The following is a 23,850-nucleotide window of genomic DNA, read 5'->3' on the forward strand; positions in this document are numbered from 1 at the left end:
AGATTACAAAGGGCATCAATGTCAGACCATCTAGGCTTTAGCTCAGCAAACAGAACAATGGCTTAAAATATATTTTACTTATAAATCCTAAATCTAAAATTTTTAAAAGGTTGATAGTTTACCTTTCAAAGAAGAAATGAAACATAAGGGTGGGGGAACTAAATAATTTTAAAATCTAAGGTTAAAATCAGAAGAAGTTGATTTTAATCAATGGTTCAGAAATGCAACATATGTACCTAACTTCTTGTAGGACATGGCACAAAACTAGCTTTCCTCCAGATAGTTTGCAAAATGCCTTGCATCTTATTTTGTTCCTGACCCTCTGATCATCTCTACTGCCTTATCTAACATTTCTTCATATATGATTTTAACAATTAAACTAAGTTTCTTTAGTAAGAAATCTCTTAACTTCAGCTCTTTTCATTCCTTCATATTTAATAAAGAAAAATGCACTTTATCTTTGGTCCCTACCACATGTTTTTCTCAATTAAAAACAATTTTTTGAAAATTGGAAAGCATTAACTTTTTGGACATATACATGAAATTAATAATAAAAAAGAAGACTATAAATTTTTCCAGTAGCACTCATTTAATAATAGACCACCTTTCTTTGATGCCTATATATCATGACATTCAACCTACTTTACAACTCCAAATGGGAATATGGGTTCTCTAAAAATCTCTTGCAGTCTGATATGGGAGTAAATGGAATTACCACAGTTTGAGCAACTAACTCTGAACCAGCTCTGCTCCAGATCTACATATGTATGAAAGATACTGCCGAGGAATGGGACAGAAGAGCTGGAAAGGGGGTCGATTTGGTGCTCTGATGGGGGCACTGCTGGCAATTTTCAGTAGCAGAGAAGAGTGGAGCTTGGAGCCTGGACTATGGAACTAAAATACCCCTTTTTGTGGAATATGATGTTGGGAGAAGCTTTATGTTCGAAATTACATGCAAATAAATGTTGGCAAGGTGCCTCAAACCACTACTTACAAATCCTAATGAATACTGCCCTTCAATTTTGATTCCCTAGGGACCAAGATGCTTGACATTCTAAGAGCCCCTCTCCTGGAACTCCCTTCAGAGCTGTATTAAGAGCTAAAGAGAAAATCTTACTTACTTGATAGTCTCAAGTTGGTTTTGCCCCCAAAAGATATCCCTCCAATTTAACATTTTTGATCAGGATAGAGCTATAATGAATCAAATTTGTTTTCAAAGGTCAAAAGACATGCCAACATTGAAAGGATTTTGTTTGATTCAACAAATACATATTGATTCCTATTCTGTGCAAGCATGAGGAATGGATATGAGAGCATTTTGTAAGGTACCATCCAAATATTACTGACTAGCTTCTACTAATACCTAAAAGACAGATTATCTTTTTCATCAGGTTCTCTCTAAAGACTACTCTGGAAAAGAAATGATTAAAAATGTTTTGAGCAATGAGTATAAAGTGATTACTTTGTCAACAAATATATTAGAGTTTTCTGATCTCTTGCTGTCAGGGTGAAAGAAAACTTAGGTGTCTCAGATCTTGGAGGAAAATGGAAATCTTAAATATCTTTTCTCAGTGCCCCCTCCTTAGAAAGTAACTGCAAATTAGCCAAAAGTACTACCTTAACTAAAATGGAAAATCAAGTAACATAGAACCAGAAGGTCAAGTCGAATTCCTAGTTTGGTATAACTATAAATTATAGTTATATAATTTATATAACTATTAGGCTTTATAACTGTTAGGTCATATAATATTAATATATAGCAATATATGTATTATGTTAATATATATTAGGTTCAATTTCTTTTTTTCCTAGAATTTCTAGAGCTTTACATATCTTCAGTAAACTTAACATGCTCTAGTGAGGAAAATATCTACCAAAAAACATTACCTCCTTTAGAGGTAATAGATCTGGGAAAGGGTTATTAGAAAATTAAACTTATTCAAGTTATTCAAATTATGTTCCTCTGGGTTCCCCATTATCCCAGAAAATATTAAACCCCTCTTCCTCAGAAAATTGGGTCACATTAAGCAGTATCTAGATAAAATGTGAAATGGGCATGCTGAGCAGCCTTCTTTATTAGTGTATTCCAAGAGCTCTCGGCTACAAATCTGAGGTATTTTCAGAATGCTCACCTCCTCTCGAAGAGTTCATCTGAGGTGACAGGCAGAACCAACTGTTGCCTAGAACTGTCATGCTTCAGAATACTTAGAATCTTCCACTATTGTCCCTTCCCAACTGCACAATGCCTAAAGCATCTTCATTCAAAGTATGAGCAAAGACTGGCTACTTTTTCTTTTTTTCTTTTTAGGAGGCTATAACAAGGGCAGGAAGTCTAATTTACCACCTAGTCGCTCATCATAGTCCCAGTAGCCAGAGAAAGAGATCCAAACCAATTACTCATGGGAGTGGGGAGAAATAATACATACACCTTGGCAGCTGCCAACAGCAAATACTAAAATACAAAATAATCACCATCATTTTAGCAACCTTTTTCTCTCCAGTCTAAAACATTTGATGTTGCTTTTCTAAGTTTAAGCATTTTCCAGAAGTCCTTATGTGGGCAGAATATCTGCCTCAGTAATCTGCACTAAATAAAAGCCCATTTGTTTAAAGGCAGAGGACAAAAATCAACAGCCCTCTCTACTAACCTCCCTGCCCCAGGGATCTGCAGCAGGAACAGCCTCATCTGGAGCTATTCAGGTGGCATTCACCTGTGTCCCTCAAAGGAATTCACCACTTTCTACCCTAGAGAACTATCTTATGCTAGAACTGCCTCTCCTGGTGCTGGAAGAAAGCAGCCTCTATGGGGAAGGCACCCATGGCTTCTCTCCTATGCACGCTCTTGGCAGCTTGGCCTACTAGGAGACTAGGGCCACTATTACATTACACTTTTCAAGGTTGTTTTATGAAATATACAAAATATTCAAGTCCCATCTTTAAACTCTGACACTGTTCCAAAGCTTTTGAGATTGATAAGCAGCTGCATTTGACTAACTCTGCACCCTACTGTGATTAAACCAAACTTATCAAGGGGTACACTCAGAACTATGATGCCTGCTGCCTGGGTGCCAATGCTGGTTCAATTAAAAAATGCTGCTGAATAAACATGTGCTACTTCCCACTCTCTTATTTTATTAAAATGACAGCCACAAAGAGACCCATGGGAGTTATGGTCATGGCCGATGGGGTTAACTACCAGGGCAGATGGCCCCTCTTTGGAAATGGTGTTTATGTGTGATGAATCTGGACTCAGATGGGATCTCCCTTCATAAGACTTTCATGCTAATGTGCTGGAGGTGCAGTTAATGTTGGGGTTTAAGATATATTTAGGGGATTTGAATCTCTGGACTGACAATGTGATAGCCAGATCCTGAGCCTCAACAGACTCCAGCACCTACAATCTGATTTATTGGACTTACCACACTCAGCTAAGATGGAGGTGAAGAAGGACAACCACCACACCATGGAGCCTAGAGTGATTACAACTGAAAATGGGAGGATTGCATCCAGCATCCAGGTGGAATCTGAGCCTCCTCTTGACATAAAGGTGCAATGGACACAACCAATCCAGTGTCCACATAGAAGAGGTGGCATTGGATTGGGAAAAGTGGACATAATGGACAAAGGTTATGGGGAAAGGCAGGAAGAGATGAGAGGTGGAGGCGTCTTCGGGACATGGAGCTGCCCTGGATGGTGCTTCAGAGGTAATCACCGGACATTGTAAATCCTCACAGGGCCTACATGATGGAATAGAGGAGAGTATGGGCCATGATGTGAACCAATGTATAAGAGGTGCAGAGGTGCCCAAAGATGTACTTACCAAATCCAATGGATGTGTCATGATGATGGGAACGAGTGTTATTGGGGGGGGGGAGAGGGGGGGTGGGGGGGTGGGGTTGAATGGGACCTCACATATATATTTTTAATGTAATATTATTACAAAGTCAATAAAAAATAAAAAAATTAAAAAAAAAAAAAAACAATAAAAAGATAAACTATCCAATTAAAAAAAAATAAATAAATAAAATAAAATGACAGCCACTTCATCTTTGGAAAAAAAGAGATACATCACTTAGTTCACAAAGGCTGGGAACGGTATAAACTGGAATTTAATCCAGTGGTTCTTCAACCCTGTGTGCATAAGAATCACCTGGGAAATTTATTAAAATGCAGATTCCTGAGTTCCACCCTTAAGATTCTGGTTCTTTAGGTCAAGGTAAGGCCTGGGAATTTGCTTTTTCAACAAGCACTCCATGTGATCTTTGATGCAGAAGTGGTCTGCAGGCCACACGTAGAAAAAATGTGCATTTAAACAAAAATAACTGGCTTTTTCTTGAAATTTTCTTCCACTTTGAAATCACTGGAGACCTGTGCTTAAGTTCTGCCTCTATTTATAGAGGCTCCATAACTGAGCAAATCACTCGAACTCTAAACCTTACTTCTGAAATGGGAAAATAATCCCTTTAAATGTCACAGTTATGCTGTGATGTCTATAGGAGATAATGCAGGGGAAAGTATGCTGGTAAAAGGTGTGCATTAGATATGTATCATCTCAGGCAATTTGTACTAACCCTCCTGTATTGTTTCCCAGCTTGGTGTTGGGGCACCCACTCATCTTTTGGGGGCCAGCCTCCCTGCCTGTGAACAGGGTGGCACTACTTGTCAATGTCCTATCCACTCCCCACAACCATGTGATCATGCCAATGCCCAAACACCTTCACGCACAGGCTCTTCTCACCAAAAGGATCATGGAGGAGAGGGTTCACTGAAAAACACGTAAGCTTCATAAACTCTACATTTCAATAGCTTTGACAAACTCCCTCCAAGTTTTCAATCTAATTCTAAGTTGGTTGAAACACTGGCTATAAATTATAAACCTTGAGAGAGACTATGCTTATTTCCAGCTTGAGTTTGGGAGGTCTATTGAAAATAAAAAATAAAAACAAAGTAAAGCATAATACCAACAAATTCATTTGTTAAATCTGCTCTTACAACTTGCTGTTCAGTCTGTAAAAGCAGAACAGAGCTTAGCTATATGATTTGGTTTCCAGCAGGCCCTTTAACTGAAATATATAGCACCTTGATTTTTAAACACACAAAACACATAGGCATTTTTAAAAATTATATACAAAACACTGCGTTTTGCCTCTTCTTCTTCATCCCCTGAAACAGGGATTTGGAGAGGGTTGAAGCTGTTGCTGGAATTAAGTAGGGAAACAAAACACTTCAGCAAACTTTATTCCCTGAAGTTAGGAGGAGGCGCTGTCCGGCAGATGTCATACCACCTCATCAGACTCCAGTCCGTGGACCTCATATAAAGTGTCCAGTATCGCCAACTGCTTTTCCATGGCAGGGAGGTAAAGGCTGAGGTCTCGCTGCATGCCAATACTGAAAGCTGCTTTCTGGTGGTCGCCTTCCTTTATGGTTAATGCAGCCACAAAATCTTCATAGGATGGAGCAGCCCTCAGAGCTAACTGTAAAAGAACTGCCTGTGAGAATATGTGCAACTTCTATCTCTCTTAAATACTCTTTCTTGTGTGTATACAAGCACACACACACACACACACACACACACACAACTCATGTGAGAAGAGTAAAGAAATAAAATTTGTGGACCCTCTAAAATTATATGTCTAGCACAGCTCAAATAACTTTAAGGTTGGAAGAGGTATAAGTATGGACTTGAGCTGTCTTAAAGACGAATAATGCCAACAAGTCAGGAAATGCTGAGAATTTGAGAAAAGTTCCCTTTTCAAGTCACAGCATGATACAGATGATTCCTCTTGAAAACTCAGAATCACTTTATGCATGTTGCCCTCATGGTCTTGTTTCCATGTGGCTAGCCTTCCAGGCACCTTGCTTTCCTATTTGTATCTCATCTCCATGTATCTTTCTCTTTATATGTCCTATATTCCCCCACATGGATATTTCCTTTGCACCCTTGAATATTTTCTTAAAAGAAAGGGAGCTAACATTTGTTGTTTGACTGTGTACTGATGCTTTAATGTATTTTATCCCAGTTAATCTTTGTAAGAATCCTGTACAGTTGGTGTTTCTATATCCCATTCCACAAATGAAGGTCACAAAGCTAATGAGTGCCAGGATCTGAACTTAGGATCATCTCTGTGCTTTTTCAACCACACCAGGCTAATTCTCTAACAGATGATTTCACAGGCTTCTTATACCTCCCTTTGCAGGCCAACTCTTCCCTAAGCTTACTAAAGTCTGCTTTCTGACATCCACTAGATTGGCTCTGCTGAGATGTCTGGAGGCTTTCAAAGAATCTCAAATTATCATTATACAGTTGCTTTCCTGAGCTTCCAGATACTTTGAAAGTCTCTGAGAATCACCTTTTTCCTTTTTTCAGTGAAAGTGACTGGAATTATCATGCAGTAGTTAAAGCACAGGTTTGCATTAAGCAGACCTGGATTTGAATCTGAGATATTTCATGTATTAGTTTGAGGAATTTGAGCAAAGTGCTTAAGCTTCTAGAACCTCAGTTTCCTCATCTGTAGACTAATACCCTTTTCCTTATTTTAAGAATAGAATAGCATAAGTGTTTAGTTCACTGTCTGGCACAGAATAAATACTCAAATAATGGTTGATGTTTGAAGGAGAGAGAGAATAAAAACACAAAGGGAAGCCACTCTAAAAAAACATAATATGAGAAAATCTCCTAGAACTGAAGGACATGAGTATCCTTAATTTAGCCAAAGAAATGAACATTCCAAGGAGCTGGAAGTGAAATCTATGATGTGAAACACTTTGCCTGTTTTGTACTGTGTCATAAAGAGATGAATAAACTGAATTTTTACTTTAGGAAAATAAAAAAGGACACATCAAAAAATTTATAATGTGAGGATAAAGAAAAGATGCTAAAAGCATCCAGAATTTGGGGTGAGAAACAGTTTATGTACAATGGAACAGGAATTGAAATGACATTGGATTTTACAATAGTGGGAGCTGGATGGCAATGCCTTCAAAATTCTGAGAGAAGATTATTATTAACCTGGAAATTTATAGGCCCAACCAAACCATCATTGTAGCAAAAAGGGCAAAATAAAGACATTTCCAAGAATGCAGGAACTTAAAAATTTAGCTCCTTTGTATCCTTTCTGAAGAAGCTACTGGAGGATGGAAAACACTGAAATGAAAGATTAAATTAAGAAATAGGAAGTTGCAGGACTTGGGAAATGATATTAGGGTGGAGTGGAGGATCCAACATAGAAAACAGATTTGAACTGGGACCTAGATCTCTGCCATAGGCTTACTTTGGGACTGGTACTTGGGAAAGTGAATCTGAACCTGTAAGATGTAGTTATTACTAAGGATTAACAAAGATAATGAACATGAAAGCATGTGTAAAAGATGGCCAGTACCTACATTGTAGCTATTGTTATGATTATTAAATATGCACTGGAGGTGAAGGTGAACAACTTTCAGCCCCAATTAGTCTGGCTCTTATTCAGTAGATGGTGGGATAAGGAGCTAGTCATCTCTACTTTCAAATAATATTTATTTTCATTAATATTTTATTTCTTATACTATAAATTCTTACCACTTTCTTTACTCACTTTCTAATAAATGAGGACCCAAACAGATCTTACTTTAGGCAAATGATGTCTCCTATCTTTTACAGTAGTAAAAGATATTACCTGCAGGGCTGTTTTTGTCCACCAACCTTCAAAATAACACATTCTACGAAGTTTCCTAGTATACCACTACATGGGACTGCCTTTTCACAGCTACATTTGACTAAAACTGACTTTTTTCCCTGACAGAAGAATCACAGAATAATAGTGCTGACATAAAGGGGCCATTGATTCCTTCTTTACAAAGCAGGATAAGTGATTTGTCTAGGGACTGTGAGTCCCAGGCTTGTGTTCTTCCAGTTCAACATGTGGCTGAGCTAGGGAGGAGAGGGCCCTGGGTAAAGGAACACAAACACCTTCCCAATGAAAATAACTGGTTTAGAAGAAAGTTCAAGTCCTAGCTGCTGGTATACCCAATTAAGTAAATATTCAAAGTTAAAATTAAACTAACATCTGCGAATTAATAGGATTGAATATAATGGACAGCAGAGGGAGCTACTAGCTTCTGCATCACTGTTTTCCCCTCAATGGTAAGTATTCCGGCTTTCTACTTCCTGCCTTCCTGTGCACTGATATTCAAGTCTTTACTACTTTAATGACATGCAAATTCGTGAAGCATTCCATATTTTTCTGTCATTTTTACTGAACCGGTGGTTGGCGCTGGGGTTGGTGTATACCCAGGAGTCTCAAATCTCTAGACTGGCCATGTGCCAGCTGGCCCTGAGCCCCAGGAGAGTTGCAGCTCCTACTCTCTGGTTGATGGACTTGCCCAGGTCGGCTAACAGGCTAATGGGGAGGTGGGGATAGTCAACCACCACAACAGGGAACCGAGAGTGCCTACAACTCCAAGTAGGAGAATCCCTTCTATCAGCCATGTGGGATCTAAGCTCCCTCTCGATATAGAGGTGGAGTGGCCAACACCATCCCAGGGTCCACAGGATGGAGGAATAAAATATGGATTAGAGTGGACTTACTGATATTTTACTATAAGACTATTGTGACTAGTAATGGAAGAAACTGTAGCATTGATACGGAGAAACAGTAGTTGCTGAGGGCAGGGAGAGGGAAGAAGAGATGTGATGTGGGGGCATTTTCGAGACTTGGAATTGTCCTAAATGATATTGCAGGGACAGATGCTGGACATTATATCCTGCCTTAACCTACGGAATGTACTAGGGGAGAGTGTAAACTACAATGTCAACTATAATCCATGCGGTGCAGCAGTACTCCAAGCTGTATTCACCAAATGCAATGGATGTGCCACAATTATGAAGGAGGCTGTTGAATTGGGAGGAATGGGGGAGATGTGTGCGGTATGTGGGAACCTCTTACATTTTTTAATGTAACATTTTTTGTGATCTATGTATCTTCAAAAAATACAATAAAAAAAATGCTCATAAAAAAAGGCAACTACTTCTGAGGCAAATCTGTACATGGTCATTGGAATATATAAGCGTAAAAGCACACTCTTTTATATTGTGTGTGCTTTTTGTTGTAGATACTTCCATACACCAAAGGCCTATGGATTTAAAGGACTTTCTCAAAAACAAAACAAAACAAACCATACATGTAGACAACAAAAAACTAAACAACACAAAGAGAAAAACACTGCTTGTGAACATCAAAACATGAGGAGATATACGAATTACTTACTGCGAAAACTCCTCGAACTACCCAGCCGTGATGTTGCCGTAATGTTTTACCATATGCATTATCTTGAAAAGAAGAAACACTCTATGAGAAACAATGTCATCAAAAGTTGATGCACTATTTTTATAATGTACATTTTAAAAACTTTTTAATGGAAGTTTATCGTTCTGAACATCCATAAACAGACAGTATACAATATCAGTTGTGAACTTACAAAACAAACATGCATATCATCATACAGGGATCCCATACATTGCCCACCACTAACATCTTGCATTGTTGTGAAACAATTGTTACAAATTATGAAAGAACATTGTCAAAATATTACTGTATAAGATATATTTTAATGTGTGCAAAACATGGTCCTATCGGTATTAAGAACTGGTGCTTACAAGACTGTGCATCCTGAAAGTCTTAATAGGGAAAAGTCCACATGGAATCTTTTAAAAATAAAAATGGAGCCTTTGACCTCTTTCCCTGTGAATCTGAACTTTAGCTTTATATCATAGTGGGTAAAGTTAAATATATATAAAGAAAGAAAGGGGGAAGAAAGGATATTAGAAAATTGAAAAAAAAATACACTTAGAAATACACTACAAATGTTTAAAAATGCAGTTCTTTGAAATTTGTATGACCTTGTGTCAGTCCTTTAGATACCCTCTACAGCCAACTGTTTCCCCCTTTGTAAGATGATCTCAAAGATTATTTCTAATTCTAACATTCTATTTCTGAAATGTCAAATGTTTGTCTTAAATATCCCACAATCTTGGATATACAGTATTAAAATTTGAAACATTTAAAAAAATTCTGGGAAGAATGGCTTGAAGTTATTAAGCTAGTTATAAAGTAATAGGTAGGTCTATTAATAAATATCACTCAGATTCTGTACCTTAAAGACCACAAAAAGTATTATTTTGGCCCCAAAGTGTTTTAAAAATGAGATTTAAAAACTGCTACATAAAATTTTATTTACAAAAAATCCCAAGAGCAAAGTGGCTTCATTTTATGAAAAGGATATGTTCCTGAAGACTTTGAATAATTCAATTAGTGCAAAATTGCAAAACTTTTTCCCATAGGAATAAATACATTCTCAGAAGGCGTGGCTCTACATCACCATAGTACATTTTAATTTCAACATTCCATTTTAATTTCTAAGCACATCTCCCCAGTAGTTTACAGAATTCTTACTCCAAAATTGGCACAGCAGTTCATGGCAGTTGTTTGATATTCTTCATTGTGTTTGATCACATCTCAATTCTATTCCAAGCTCATTTATTTTCATGTGCTAGTTTCAGTACTACCATGAATGCCAATACCATTGATGAATATATGGATGACATTATAATAGAATGTAAAAAATCAAGAGCAGATGTTAAAACAACAGAAAAACAGACACTGAAACCACAAGCATAGGTTCCTCTGCTTAAACACAGTCTACATTTATGCAAGTCCTCCAGCTCTGAAATTAGACTAATTCTTGTCAACTTTTATTTTAAAATTGTAGGTGGGGCTTTAATACTTTTAGTATATCCTACTATTTTCAGTTTTATATGATTCCAATCTGCATAATATACAACTATATTTAATATAAATGAATGATGTACATTTAAAATATAACAGTTTTCCCTGGCTAGCTAAAGCTTTAGGAACAGGTTGAAAATGCCAACATCCAGTATGGTAAAACTAAAGCAGAAATGGTAAAGAATTAAATATAAGTTGAAATATAATGAATACTTAGAAATAGCCTAAAGGAGAACCCAAGATTAAATTTAATTTTTTTCATAGAGGACAGTTTGAAAAGACTAGGATATGGTCAGAGACACAAGTCTCCAATGGAAATTACACCTACAATCTAGCTGATTCTCTGTAAGGGAACATATGGTATCCAGGACATTTTAGATGGTATAGAAGGCTGTTGGGAATGTATCTTGAGAAACGTAAAGAAAAGGATTGCTGGTCCACAAAGTGTATAGTAAAGATAGGCAGAGAATACTAGGCACAGCCTGAGAAAAATCAGCAAGGACAACCAAATTTCAAACCATCTAAGGAACCAATAGTGCTTGCAAGATATTATATAGGTCTATGGGAAACATCCTAGGTGACTTACTAACAGAAGATAGTGGGAGTTAACTCTTTTTTATGACCCTAATCTAGACAGACCAAGGATTTTCTAATACCATTAAAATCTACTCCATCTGATCAAAATTTAATCAGAGTCTACCATAGTATATGAAGCAGTGGAGGTCCTCTGGTGCTTTAACCTCAGTCCCCTGCCCTAAAGAAGTTTATGGTTTGGTAAGGGAGTCAGCCATTTGACAAATCATTGTTACACAAATCCCTAACTGCTACAGTAGTGATTTGTACACAGTACTACAGGAACAGAAAGAAGAGGGAGACTAATCCAGCTTGAGGGAGTGTGGACAGAGAGAATTCTCAGAAAGAGTCTTACAGGGCAAGGAGAAGGGTGGTGGGTGGTGCTCCAGAAAGGGGAAGCACCTTGGAGTTGTGAAAGATCATGTCACGTTTGACAATGGTAAACTGGTCACTGGGGCTGAAGAATACTGAGGCCAATTATGAAGACCTTTTATGTGCCATGTTAAGGATTCTAAACTTCTGAGGCACAATGGTGGGTTTTTTTTTTTAAAGATTTATTTTTCATTTATTTCTCTCCCCTTCTCCCCACCCCAGTTGTCTGCTCTCTGTGTCCATTTGCTGTGTGTTCTTCCGTGACTGTTTCTATCCTTATCAGCGGCACCGGGAATCTGTGTTTCTTTTTTGTTGTGTCATCTTGCTGCGTCAGCTCTCCGTGTGTGCAGTGCCATTCATGGGCAGGCTGCACTTTCTTTCACGCTGGGCGGCTCTCCTACGTGGGGGACACCCCTGCGTGGCAGGGCACTCCTTGCGCGCATCAACACTGCGCGTGGGCCAGCTCCACATGGGCCAAGGAGGCCCGGGGTTTGAACTGCGGACCTCCCATGTGGTAGGTGGCCACCCTATACATTGGGCCAAGTCTGCTTCCCAATGGTGGGTTTTAAAAGCATAACACTTATTACTGGGTTTTTCTTCTTGATTTCGTAAGTAATGCATTGTCAAAAATATGGAAAATACACAAAAAGGAGGGAAATAAAGAAAGCCACAATCATGCCTCCCATAGATTACAGTGGGCACTTTGGAGATCTATTCTCTTAGTCTTATTCTATGCAGAGAGTATTTATTATTTTCTTCTCATAACAAAGTTGTTCTGACATGGAATTGTGACAGGGAAGTAAAAATGTAAGATTCTCACTTCTTTACAATATGCAGCAGAGGTAGCTGTCCTGGTCTCTAGTCTTCAGCCCATGGCCCATAATTGGCTGGACAAACCGCCTTTTTAAAGGGTTCTGAATCCAATGCGAAGCCAACTGCAGAGACCTTATCAGAGACCAACTTCAGAGACCTTTTCACACTGTGCCATTCCACGTCAACATTCAAAAAAGCCTGCGAACTCTTCCCCATGCCCTCCTTCCACAGGACAGCAATAAGACAAGTGTGCTGTAAGGTCAAATGCGGTGGGCGGCCTGGTCTAAGAAAGAAGTATTTGTACAGCAGCATGACTCTGTGCCTTCCTAGAGAAGGCAGCTATTCTTGCCTGTGCCTGTACTTTTTTGGGCCACATTGTCTAATGGAGGAGGAAGATTCAGAGAATTTGGGCTGGGTCTTGATTCAGGCCTGGGAAGACCACTGCTTTAATTAAAAAACAAATGGAATAGAGCTTATATAAAAAAAACCAAAAAACCAGTGAAAAGTCCTTAGTTGACTTCTAGGACTGCAATATCCCTGGCACATGAGGCTACATTAAAATAAGATGAAGTCTAAGCCTGACCTATTTTGGTTACCTAGAGAAGAATAGATAATAAAGTACATTAATCTTCATTCTAATATCCATTCATTATTATAATGCATGTTCTATAATCTGGGAGAATTTTTGGCTTCTTTAAGACAAAAGATACCTTTTTTCCAGTTCTTTGAGATTTGGCAGTTCCCATAGAGACTGAGTCAAGATTTCCAAGTAAGAAGCCTTGACAAGAATCTTGTCCAATTTACTTCCTTTTACAAATGAAGAAACGGAAGACCCAGAGAAGCAGTGACTTGCCTAAGGTCACAACGCTAAAAGCAATGAGAACTTGGGACTTTTTTGTCTCATTAAACCATGCTGAAAAAAAAAAAAAAAGGAAAAACATCAATTTTTTTGTGGGAAACAAAATGAAAAATGTGCCTCTTCCAGCCATCTCCTGTAAGAATTGGCCCCTTATTCTGAGTATAAAGACAGCAAAGATCTTAATTCACTGATAACAGCAGAAACTTGCTATAAGGTATTTAGAATCTATGCCTAAACCTTTTATAGTATCTAGGAAAGGACAACCTTTCTAATATTGTTCGTGCACAACCATTCTATCCATAAATAATATATGAGAATATTTTTCTTCTGTAAATCTATAATTGGTAAAATTTGTAAAGTTACTTTGGATTGTAGAAAGGCAAAGGAGAAATGCAAATCAAAGTCTTAAGAAAGAGCCTGGGAAATAGGTAAGCAAAGCAAGTAACTAAAGTCAGGAATCATTTATTGAGTTCAGGAAATGACAGCCATCTCAGCTCTGCAAATGAGCTAAAATAAACAGCGAGCATAGATTAGAAACTAGGTACTCATGCTTGGCAGGAGGCTGATGGGAAACAGAGAGGCACTGGGGAAGTGTATCTGCCCTGATGCCCTTTGATTATCAGAAAGATCAAGCCCAATTGCTCACTTAAAACAGTAAAAGAGTAAGAATCTTTGCCTATGAGAAATCATGTTCTAATATAAAGCACAGGGATAGACAAATGGACCGATGGATCAGAATATGGAGTCCAGAACAGATTTATATATATCTATATCATATATTTATAGCTATATCATATATATGTCAGAGGTCGTATTACATACAAGTGGGGAAAAGATGAATGATCCAATAAATACAGCTAAAAAGAAAATTGTATCTGTACATTACATCACACTCAAACATGGATTCAAGGAGGATTAAAGACATGAACACAAAAAAGTAAACCTGCAAATCTTTGAGAAGAAAATATCAGAAAACATTTCTGTGACCTCAAGGTAGAAAAGGATTTTTTAAAACAAGATATGAAAAACACAAAAGGAAAAGAATGACACATATGATTACACAAAATTTGAAACTCTATATACTAAAAGTTATCATAAAAGAAAAATAAATAAAAAGATGGACAGAAGGTATCTATAACCTATAAAAGGAAAGAAGTTTAATATCCAGAAAATAAATGAACTCTCATGAATCAATAAAGAAAACTTAACCTAAAATGGTCAAAGAACACAGAAAACTTACTGAAGAGGAAACCCAAATTCTCTATAAGAAAAGCTGCTCAACCTTACTAGTAATCTAAGAATATAAACTATGACAGTATTGTATCACTTTACAACAATTAGATAAGAATAAATTAAAACGACAAGTATTGGCAAAGATGTGGAGCATTGGGAACTCTCACTACTCTGCTGGTAATCATAGACTTTGAAGAGCAATTTGGCAAGATCTAGTCAAGTCATGTGATTCAACCATTCTAATTCTACTATATAATACAGCATAAGTTCTCAAAGTGTGCAGGTTCAGCATCATCTGGGAACTTTTTGAGAAATGCAAATCCTCCAGCCCCACCCCAGACCTACTAAGCAATCAAAGCTTTTTTAAAGATTTATTTTTATTTATTTCTCCCCACTCCCTGTTCCCCCATTCCCCCATTGTCTGCTCTCTGTGTCCATTCACTGTATGTTCTTCTGTGTCTGCTTGTATTCTCATTAGGCAGCTCGGGCAACTGATCCTGGGACCTTCTGGAGGGGGAGAGAGGCAATTACTCTCTTTTGCCACCTCAGCTCCCCTGTTCTGCTGTGTCTTCTTATTTTCTCTTCTTTGTGTCTCTTGTTGCGTCATCTTGCTGTGCCAGATCTCCATGTCAGCTGGCACTCCTGCACGGGGTGGCTTTTCTTGTGCAAGGTGGCATTCCCATGCAGGGTGGCTCTCCTATGTGGGGCCGCATTTTCGCATGGGCTGGCACTCTGCATGGGCCAGCTCCCACATAAGCCATCTTGCCTTCACCAGGAGGCCTTGGGCATTGAACCTTGGACCTCCTATATTGTAGACGGGAGTCCAATTGGTTGAGCCACATCCGATTCCCAAGCAATCAAAAGCCTTAAGAAGCCCTCCAGGGGATCTGGTATAGGTTAAGAGTTTGAAAACCAATTGTTCTGATGCAGCTTTCCACATGAGTCCCACAGAATTACAGGTGTGCACGCAGCTATGAGCAGCCTCCACCTTTTCCAGCTGTGCTATAGGTATTACTATTTTCTATAAAACAGAGAGCATGGACTCTTGTAATGTTGTTTTTAATAGTGAAAATCTAGAATCAACCTAAATGTTCATCTACACTATATTAGTTTTTAAAAACCATATAGATATGAAAAATGTTCAACATCACCAGCAGTTAGGGAAATGCAAACCAAAACTATAGTGAGAGGGAAGCGGATGTGGCTCAGGTGACTGGGCTCCTGCCAACCACATGGGAGGTCGCTGGTTCAGATCCCAGGGCCTCCTAAAGATGACAGCGAGCTGGTGTGACAGGCAGGCACAGCAAGCTGACACAACAAGAGACTCAAGAAGAAAAAAAACATAATGAGAGACACAGCAAAGCAGGGAGCAGAGGTTCCTGGTGCTTCCGAAAGAAGACAGTGAGCTCACAGGCAGGCGAGGTGAGCTGATATAGCAAGGTGATGCAATAGAAAACACAATGAGAGATGCAACAAAGCAGAAAGCAGGAGTGTCTCAAGCAATTAGGCATCTCCCTTCCATATAAGAGGTCCTAGGTTCAGCTCCCTGTGCTTCCTAAAAAAGAAACTGGGAAGAAAAACAGACACAGTAAGTGCAAACAACAAGGGGGTGGGGAGAAATAGATAAAATTTTTAAAAAACTACAATTAGATAATCATGTCACACCTATCAGACTGGCTGATATTAAAAAGTTGGAAAACTGTAAATGTTGGAGAAGATGTGGAAAGATAGGAACGCTTATTCACTGTTGGAAGGAATACAGAATGGTACAGCCACTGTAGAGAACTGTTTGGCAGTTCTAAGGAAATTGAATATAGACTTGCCATGGGACCTGACAATACTATTGCTAGGTTTATACCCAGAAGAACTGAAAGTAGTAACATGAAAAGACATCTGCATACCAATGTTCAGAGCAGCGTTATTCACAATAGCCAAAAGCTGGGAACAACCCAGCTGTCCATCAAATAATGAATGGATAAACTATGGAATATATACAAGATGGAATATTATGCAGCAGTAAGAAGAAATGGAGTTGTAAAATATAAATATATGAAATATGAATATGGGTAGAATTCCATATATATGACCGTTTTTCTTTGAAGCTGAACAAATATAAGTTAACATCTGACAAAAAACGCCAACATTATACTAAGTGAAGGAGACCAGACACAGAGTACTACATATTGTATGATTACATTTATATAAAATGTAAATATAAATCAATTTATAAAGTTGAAAAGAGATGAGTAGCTATGTAGGTTATGCAGTGGTTATGTAGGGGAAGGGATGCTAAGGGGTGTGAAGTCTTTCTTTTTGGAGTAATGAAATTGTTCTAGAATTTTTGAGATGATGAATATACAGTTGTGATTATACTAAAAGCCACTGATTATACACTTTGGACAGAACAGCCAGAAACAGCAGCCATGTACAGTGGGGGAAGCATGGAGAGATTGAGAGGTGAGGAATTTTGTTAGTCTGTTTTTTATATATTATTATTATTATTGAAATAATGAAAGTGCTCTAATAATGATTCAAGTGATGAATGCACAACTGTGTGATTATAGCAAATACCATTGATTGTACACTTTGGATGAATTGTATGTTTATTAATATGTGTCAGTAAAATTGATTTGTTAAATAAAAAACTGTATGGAAATCCTGTATTTTACGCATGATTGTTTTGTAAACCTTTAGCTAAAAACAAAAGAAAACTATGGTCTATTTATACAATGGAATGTTAAACAGTAGGGAAAATGAGAGAGCTAAGGACCATGAGCATCGACACTGGATAAATCTGAAAAACAATACTGAGTGAAAAATGAAGAATATGTAAATATGAATTTAAAACATGCAATATAATATTAGATATTGTCTATGTATATATAAATATATAGTAAAAGTATAAAAAACATTCATTATATAATGATAAGTAGCAAATTCAGGATGACTTTCTCTGGAAAATGAGAGTAATGGGATCAAGGAATGATATATGGGGCACTTTAAGTGTATTGACATTTTATGTATTAGGCTGCTGGTGGATATTTGTTAGATATTTGAAATATTTATAATTCAAAAAAATGAGTTACTACTAATAGGAAATTATAGAGGCTACATTTCAGGCAAAGTAAATTGTATATAGAAAAGCTAACACAATAACAAGTGGAAACAGGTGAAACAAGCTAACCTTTTCTTAACTTTTGGCACTCTTCAGATGAAAACTTGCACTGTAAGCCCATCTTGCCATTAAAGGCACACACTGTGAGTGGCTCCACAGTGTTTTCAGAATGAGTCAAGTTATGATTTGATGCTAAATTTCTGATTATGAGTTCTTATTTTATCCCTTTCTCATAGCTTCCTAACTACCAGAATCTTTCGAATTAAATACATGACTGAGCATCCTTTTTCCATGTTTTCTATTCTGTGCCACGGATCACAGTTGGGTTAATGTTTATCTGACATTATGGACTTATTCTGAGGTAAGAGATGCAGCAGTCTGCTATCCTGCTGAGTACAGAGTGTGTAACATTTAGTACAATGGTGCATGAAATGCCAGAGCAACTTTCTGCCTTCCACTTATAAAGATGCATTGTAAAGCTCTTTTTGATGTAGCATCTGCAAATGGAAGAACTAATCTTCAAGATGGACCTTTAAATCTATCTACCCGTGGATCCAACTCCTTCCTCAGTATGACCTCAAGAGAATATCACAGAACACTAAAGGTACAGAGCAGCTCTTGGCATAAGACAACTCAAAATGTTCCATTCTGATTATTATGGGAAATAAAAGTGACTTAATGGGGCAAATGGAGGCAGTATAAAGCCTCAGGCCTCATTCTGGATCCTGGGAACCATTCTAGGTTATAGAACTCCAGCAAAACAGTGACTATAGATGGGTTTTTGAAAGAGTTAATAGACATCACAGCTTTCTCTATGTCACCTAGGATTAACATATCATTTCCAATCCCTTAAGTCCACTAAGACTATACAAATTTTATGAACATTTAACTTAAAACATTTCTTAAGCAGTATTTTCAAGTTTGGGAGTGACATCAAAGTTTATCCTTGACTTATCCCTACTAATTTTATTGTCTCTAGATTAGGAAAAAATTTCAGTCATTGGAAAGCTATTGTTAAGAAAAGTAGGCAAAGTAAAATTGTCTAATGCTGATGGCTGACAAATTCCAGCACTTTTATTCCTACTCACAAACTGGTCAGATGAAGTCAAAGTTCCTAAATAACCAAGATGTAGCCTAGTGACGGGTGAGCATCAATGTCCTAACTCTGGATTAGGGGTTCTTGAACTTTTTTGTTCCACAGACCCTGTAGCAGTTTGATATGGTTCATGAATTCCAAAAATAGAGACTGGATTATGTTTGTAAACTGGTCTGTACCTGGGCATGATTAAATTATGATTGAGGGCTTTGATTGGGCCACGTCTGTAGGGTAAAAGACATGGCAAAGGACAGAGCTGGATTTTTTGATGTTGGAGTTTTGATGCTGGAGTCTTGAGTGGGAGCCCCGGGAAGAAAGCACACAGAGAGGGTGGTCATAAGGAAAGAGAGAGAAGGCCCTGGGAAGAGAAACAAGCTGTTCATTTAATAGTCTACAGCTGGATTTGTGGAGTGTGGCAAAGCCTAGAGAGCCTCATAGTCTAGAGTTGACCTTGTGGAGATAACAGAGGAACTGAGCCTGGAGAGAAATGAACCCCAAGAAGAGAAGAACCCAGGAAGCCTGAGCCCTGGCAGACATCGGCAGTAGTCTTGCTCCAACATGTGGCAACAGACTTTGGTGAGGGAAGTAAATTGCACTTTAAGGCCTGGTAACTGTAAGCCTCTACCCCAAATAAATACCCTTTATAAAAGCCAACCTATTTCTGGTATTTTGCATCAGCACCCCTTTGACTGACTAATGCAGACCTCTTTTCCAGTCAGGTGAAAATCACGGACCCCTTACTAAGTCCACACTATACTGTATTATTTAATAAATATATCATACCTGAACTGACATGTCCCCACAAGAATAAAGTTTTTTAAAAAATTTAAATTCAAGCTCATTTAACCCTTGTTAAGAATCCCTGCTCTAGATAAACGGCTCTCAAACCAAAGCATGGATTAAAATAACCTGGATGAACTGTTAAACCAGTTTGCTGGGCCTTGTCCCCAGAGTTCTGATTCAGCAGTCTAGGGTGGAGCCTCATAGTTTATATTTCTAATAGGTCTCCAGGTGATGAAGATGCTGCTGTCCTTAGACCACTTTGAGAACCACTGGTCTAGATTTTGAGACTCTAGGGAAGATACTTATCCTCTCTGAACCTCAGTTTACTCACCATAAATGGAGAGTATTGGGAATATTAAATGAAATGTTTATCAAGAGTCTAGTATAGAGTAAACCTGAATATAAACTATGGACAACAGTTAACAGTACAATTATAATAATATTCTTTCATCAATTGTAATAAAAATACCAAACTAATGCAAAGTGTTAATAATAATAGAGAAAACTGTGGGCAGGGAGAGGTGGTAAACGGGAACTCTGTATTTATGCATTATTTTTCTGTAAACATACAACTTCTTTAATAAAAAAAAAAAAAGAACCTAGTGTAGTATCTACACACACTGGGCATTCCATAAAAAGTTGCTGTTAACTATAATAACTCAACTTCAATTTTAGAATAAAAAAAGAAGTAAACTAATTTGCCTACAGCATAAGGCATATAAGTTGCACACAGCCTTTCTTTTACCTACATATCCACCATCCCTCATTTCTGCCAAGGTATCAGTTCTGCTCATAAAAGCTGTGACTACGAAATGAGAAAACAGAAGCTGTTATCCTGGAAGAAATATTCATCAAGGAACCTATGGGTTCTGAAGAGCTATTATATAGACATTTTTCATAAAACCATATTTGTTTGCACAGAGCTTACTGTATCTGGGGGTTGGGGGTTCAGTTAAAGAAGCTTTATCTCCCTACATTGAAAAATAGAAGAAAACTAGGGATCACTGCAAGCAATGTTATGATTTAAACCATGTAAACCTTTGAAATAATTCCCAACATCACAACATCAGGATGAACATCTCAAACTTACAACCCCCTTATCCTTTACAGTGAAAATAGTACATAAGGGAAAGAGGGGGATGGAAAAGCTGACTTGGCTGTGATTACTTCAGCTATGAAGTAGCATGCCCTTCTAGTCTCCTCTCTCTTCACAAAGTCAACACCTCCATCCATCCTCAAGGCCCAGGCTCCAAATCAAGTAAAAGGTACTGGCTAGAGGAAGAAAAGGGGCAGAAAAGGTCTGTCCTCAATTTCCTTTCTGCCTCCAGAGATCAAAGCACTTTTCACTAGCCTGTAAGCCTGTAAACAGCAGGGTTCTAGTTCATCCCAGCTCCAGCTGTGGGGTAAAAGAGATCAGCACATAGAGAGTCCACCAGGCAGAGTGTTAAATCCTCTGTCTCCTGCATTTCCTGAAGGTGGAGTCTTCCTCCCAATGTGAAATTTCCATACTAAGAAGTTTCTGGCTCAGCACTTGAGCTTTGAATAAGCTTTCCATTTTTGATTTGGGACAAATAAGCCCAATTTGACAGGTTATCAAATTCATATGTCATAATGATGATGATAAATTAGTATCAATAGAGAGTTACCTCTATTGAGTGTTTATTATATGACAAATACTTTTAAAAAATCTTTTTATATGTATGAGCCTTTTTAATCTTTATAACAATCTTCCTAGGGAAATATCATCAATATTCCCATTTTATAAATGAGGAAACTAAGGCAGAGAGAGGTTAAGTAACTTTCTTAAGGACATGATGCTATTAAGTGATGGAACCCAGAGAGTCACTCCAGAGCCCAGGATCTTAACCTTCCCACAAGCCACAAAGTTCAACAGACGCCAGTTAGGGGGCATGAATAGATAAAGAGAACATATTTTTAGTATTTGAAATCAGAGCATAGTGGAAATTATAACTGGAACTGTCCTGGAAATTCAGAATGTATGGGGAAGCCAAAAATGCAGCCAGCCCAGGGATGGTAGAAAAGGCCCTTTATGGAAGAAATGAGTATGGATCTTGGAGGCAGGGGTCCCGAAGTGATTCTGCTTAAAAGTCTATGTGGACTTATGCAAGTGATTTTTCTTTTTCATTCATCATCATCTTTCATTAATTTTGCTCTATGCCCATGCATTTCTTTACTTCATTGAATTTACTTTGGAGTGTTTATTATTATTATTTTTAAAGATGCTTTAGATTACATAACTGTTACATATAGGGGATTCCCCTCCCCCTCCCACACTTTCCCACATTAACAACATCTTTAGTGTGGTGCATTTGTTACAAATGATGAACACATATTGAAGCATTGCTACTAACCACGTATATTATACATTACATTATAGTTTACACTCTGTCCCAAATTTTGTAGGTTATGACAAAATATATAGTGTTCTATAGCTGTCATTGCAATGTCATGCAGGACAATTTCAATGTCCCGAAAATGCTCTCATACCTATTCTTCCCTCTCCCTCCCCTTAGAACCTCTGATGGCCACTGCCTCAAATCCACTCCCGAAGCAAGGTTTTAATCTGTCAAAATTTTGGTTCCCTAACCTGTAAAAATGGACTGATGTGAGGATTAAGCTAAATTCTTTAAAAGATGCTACAAAAATGTCAGCTCTTACTGTTTTACAGCACTTTAGCAAGCTTCGAGACAGGGTGAACCTGGGGAAATCATGTGGGGGCAGAATCCTCTAGAACTCATGACACAAAGGGAGGACACAGAGAAAGAGGCAGACCTTGCCCCTGACCCTGGCAAAATGCTGCGGTAAACATGGGTTTCTCCTGCCCAACAGAAGAATCTCATTAATTAATTTTACTGTTTACGATCATGACCATTTGAGAACTTGACTATGCATCTTTACAATGATATAGTGCTTCAAAACAATACGGAATTCCATTCCCCCACCCCCACTCCCCACAAGCCTCAAGAATGGGAAGAATTTCTGCTAAAGGAAGGGTGAGAGCACAGCTACTCCAATAAGAGCACTGTGAGGATGCTGATGTAATAGATGGAACCCATCTGTCCACCCACCCAATGTGTATTAGGCACCACAATGTTCTAGTCCCTGTGTTAAGAAGCTGGAGATAGGAGAGTCTCCACTGACCAAGGCCTTCATTCCCGTCTTGGCCTACCACTACAAAATGGTGCACATAAGGCAGTTGAGGAGTACAGGATAATGACCAACCCTTAATCTCACTCAAAGGCAAATCCCCAGGGTTCCCCATTTCCCCCCTTTTATGGCTTCCAAAACTGGCTTTTCTTTGGATATTAATTTTGGAAGACTACATTGTATTCAAAGATTAACTGTAATTAATGCTTAATTAACTATTAACTTCTTCATAATATTAGATCTTCCTATACACAGTTAAGGCATGGCTTTCTAGTAATTCAGCTCTTCTCTAAGATATACTGATTTTTTAATAAGTTAGATCTAGATTACCAGATCACTGTCTCATGAGTTTTTTTTTTAACAAAATACATAGGAAGCAAACACTAATAATGAAATAAACAAAAACGAACCCTGAAAAGTAAATATTTTCCCTATACCCTCCCTCCTCCTCCAGATGTCTCCCTTCTATGTCCTATTAATTTGCTTGATCAAAATGTAAGGAACACTTACTCAAGGCTGTCTGGATATCCTTTTCTCCATTTTTCACTTCTGTCAAAAATCCTTTCAAAAATTTGAGACCTCTAAAATAAAAATGAAGAGATATTATTTTCAAAGTTCACTTATGTTGAATGGGTATAACGAAATGGTACACATCAGTTTTTAAAAATATCAGCAACATCTTGGGCACAGCAGTAAACAGGCCAAGTCATATAGCTAAGTCCCTTCTGAGTCTCTTCCCTAGCATTCCCTTTAGTTTGCTCTGGACCCTTCCCTCACTCCATCTGATACACCTAAAGCAGTGGTTTTCAAAATGTGGTCCCAGGACTGGCAGCTTCCGCATCACTTAGGAACTTGTTAGAAATGCAAATTCTCAGGCCCCACCTCTGAACCTCCTGAATCAGAAACTCTTGATCTAGGGCCCAGGAATCTGTGTTTTTAACAAGCCCTCCAGGGAAGCTGACTTGGCCCAATGGATAGAGCGTCTGCCTACCATATAGGAGGTCCAAGGTTCAAACCCAGGGCCTCCTTGACCCGTGTGGAGCTGGCCCATGTTCAACGCTAAAGCACGCAAGGA

The 23,850-nt window shown here is 38.1% G+C and overlaps 1 protein-coding gene across 2 annotated transcripts in view; it reads right to left on the reverse strand.

Annotated features, from left to right (window-relative positions):
* Positions 1-4,027: 4,027 nt before the first annotated feature.
* PLEKHA8 (pleckstrin homology domain containing A8) overlaps positions 4,028-23,850 on the reverse strand; it is a 60,767-nt gene continuing 40,944 nt past the window's right edge. Inside the window, exons 12-14 of one of the 2 annotated variants that reach the window (XM_058296829.2) lie at positions 23,286-23,356; positions 9,246-9,307; positions 4,028-5,474 (exon numbers count right to left, since the gene is read on the reverse strand). In XM_058296829.2, coding sequence (XP_058152812.1) covers positions 5,277-5,474; positions 9,246-9,307; positions 23,286-23,356 — 331 coding nt within the window. In that variant the 3' untranslated portion in view covers positions 4,028-5,276. Of the gene's footprint in view, positions 5,475-9,245; positions 9,308-14,677; positions 16,181-23,285; positions 23,357-23,850 lie in introns of those variants that run through there. The other variant, XM_058296830.2, reaches the window with a different exon arrangement.

This window comes from Dasypus novemcinctus, chromosome 5, assembly GCF_030445035.2.
Source record: "Dasypus novemcinctus isolate mDasNov1 chromosome 5, mDasNov1.1.hap2, whole genome shotgun sequence".
Classification (NCBI taxonomy): Eukaryota; Metazoa; Chordata; class Mammalia; order Cingulata; family Dasypodidae; genus Dasypus; species Dasypus novemcinctus.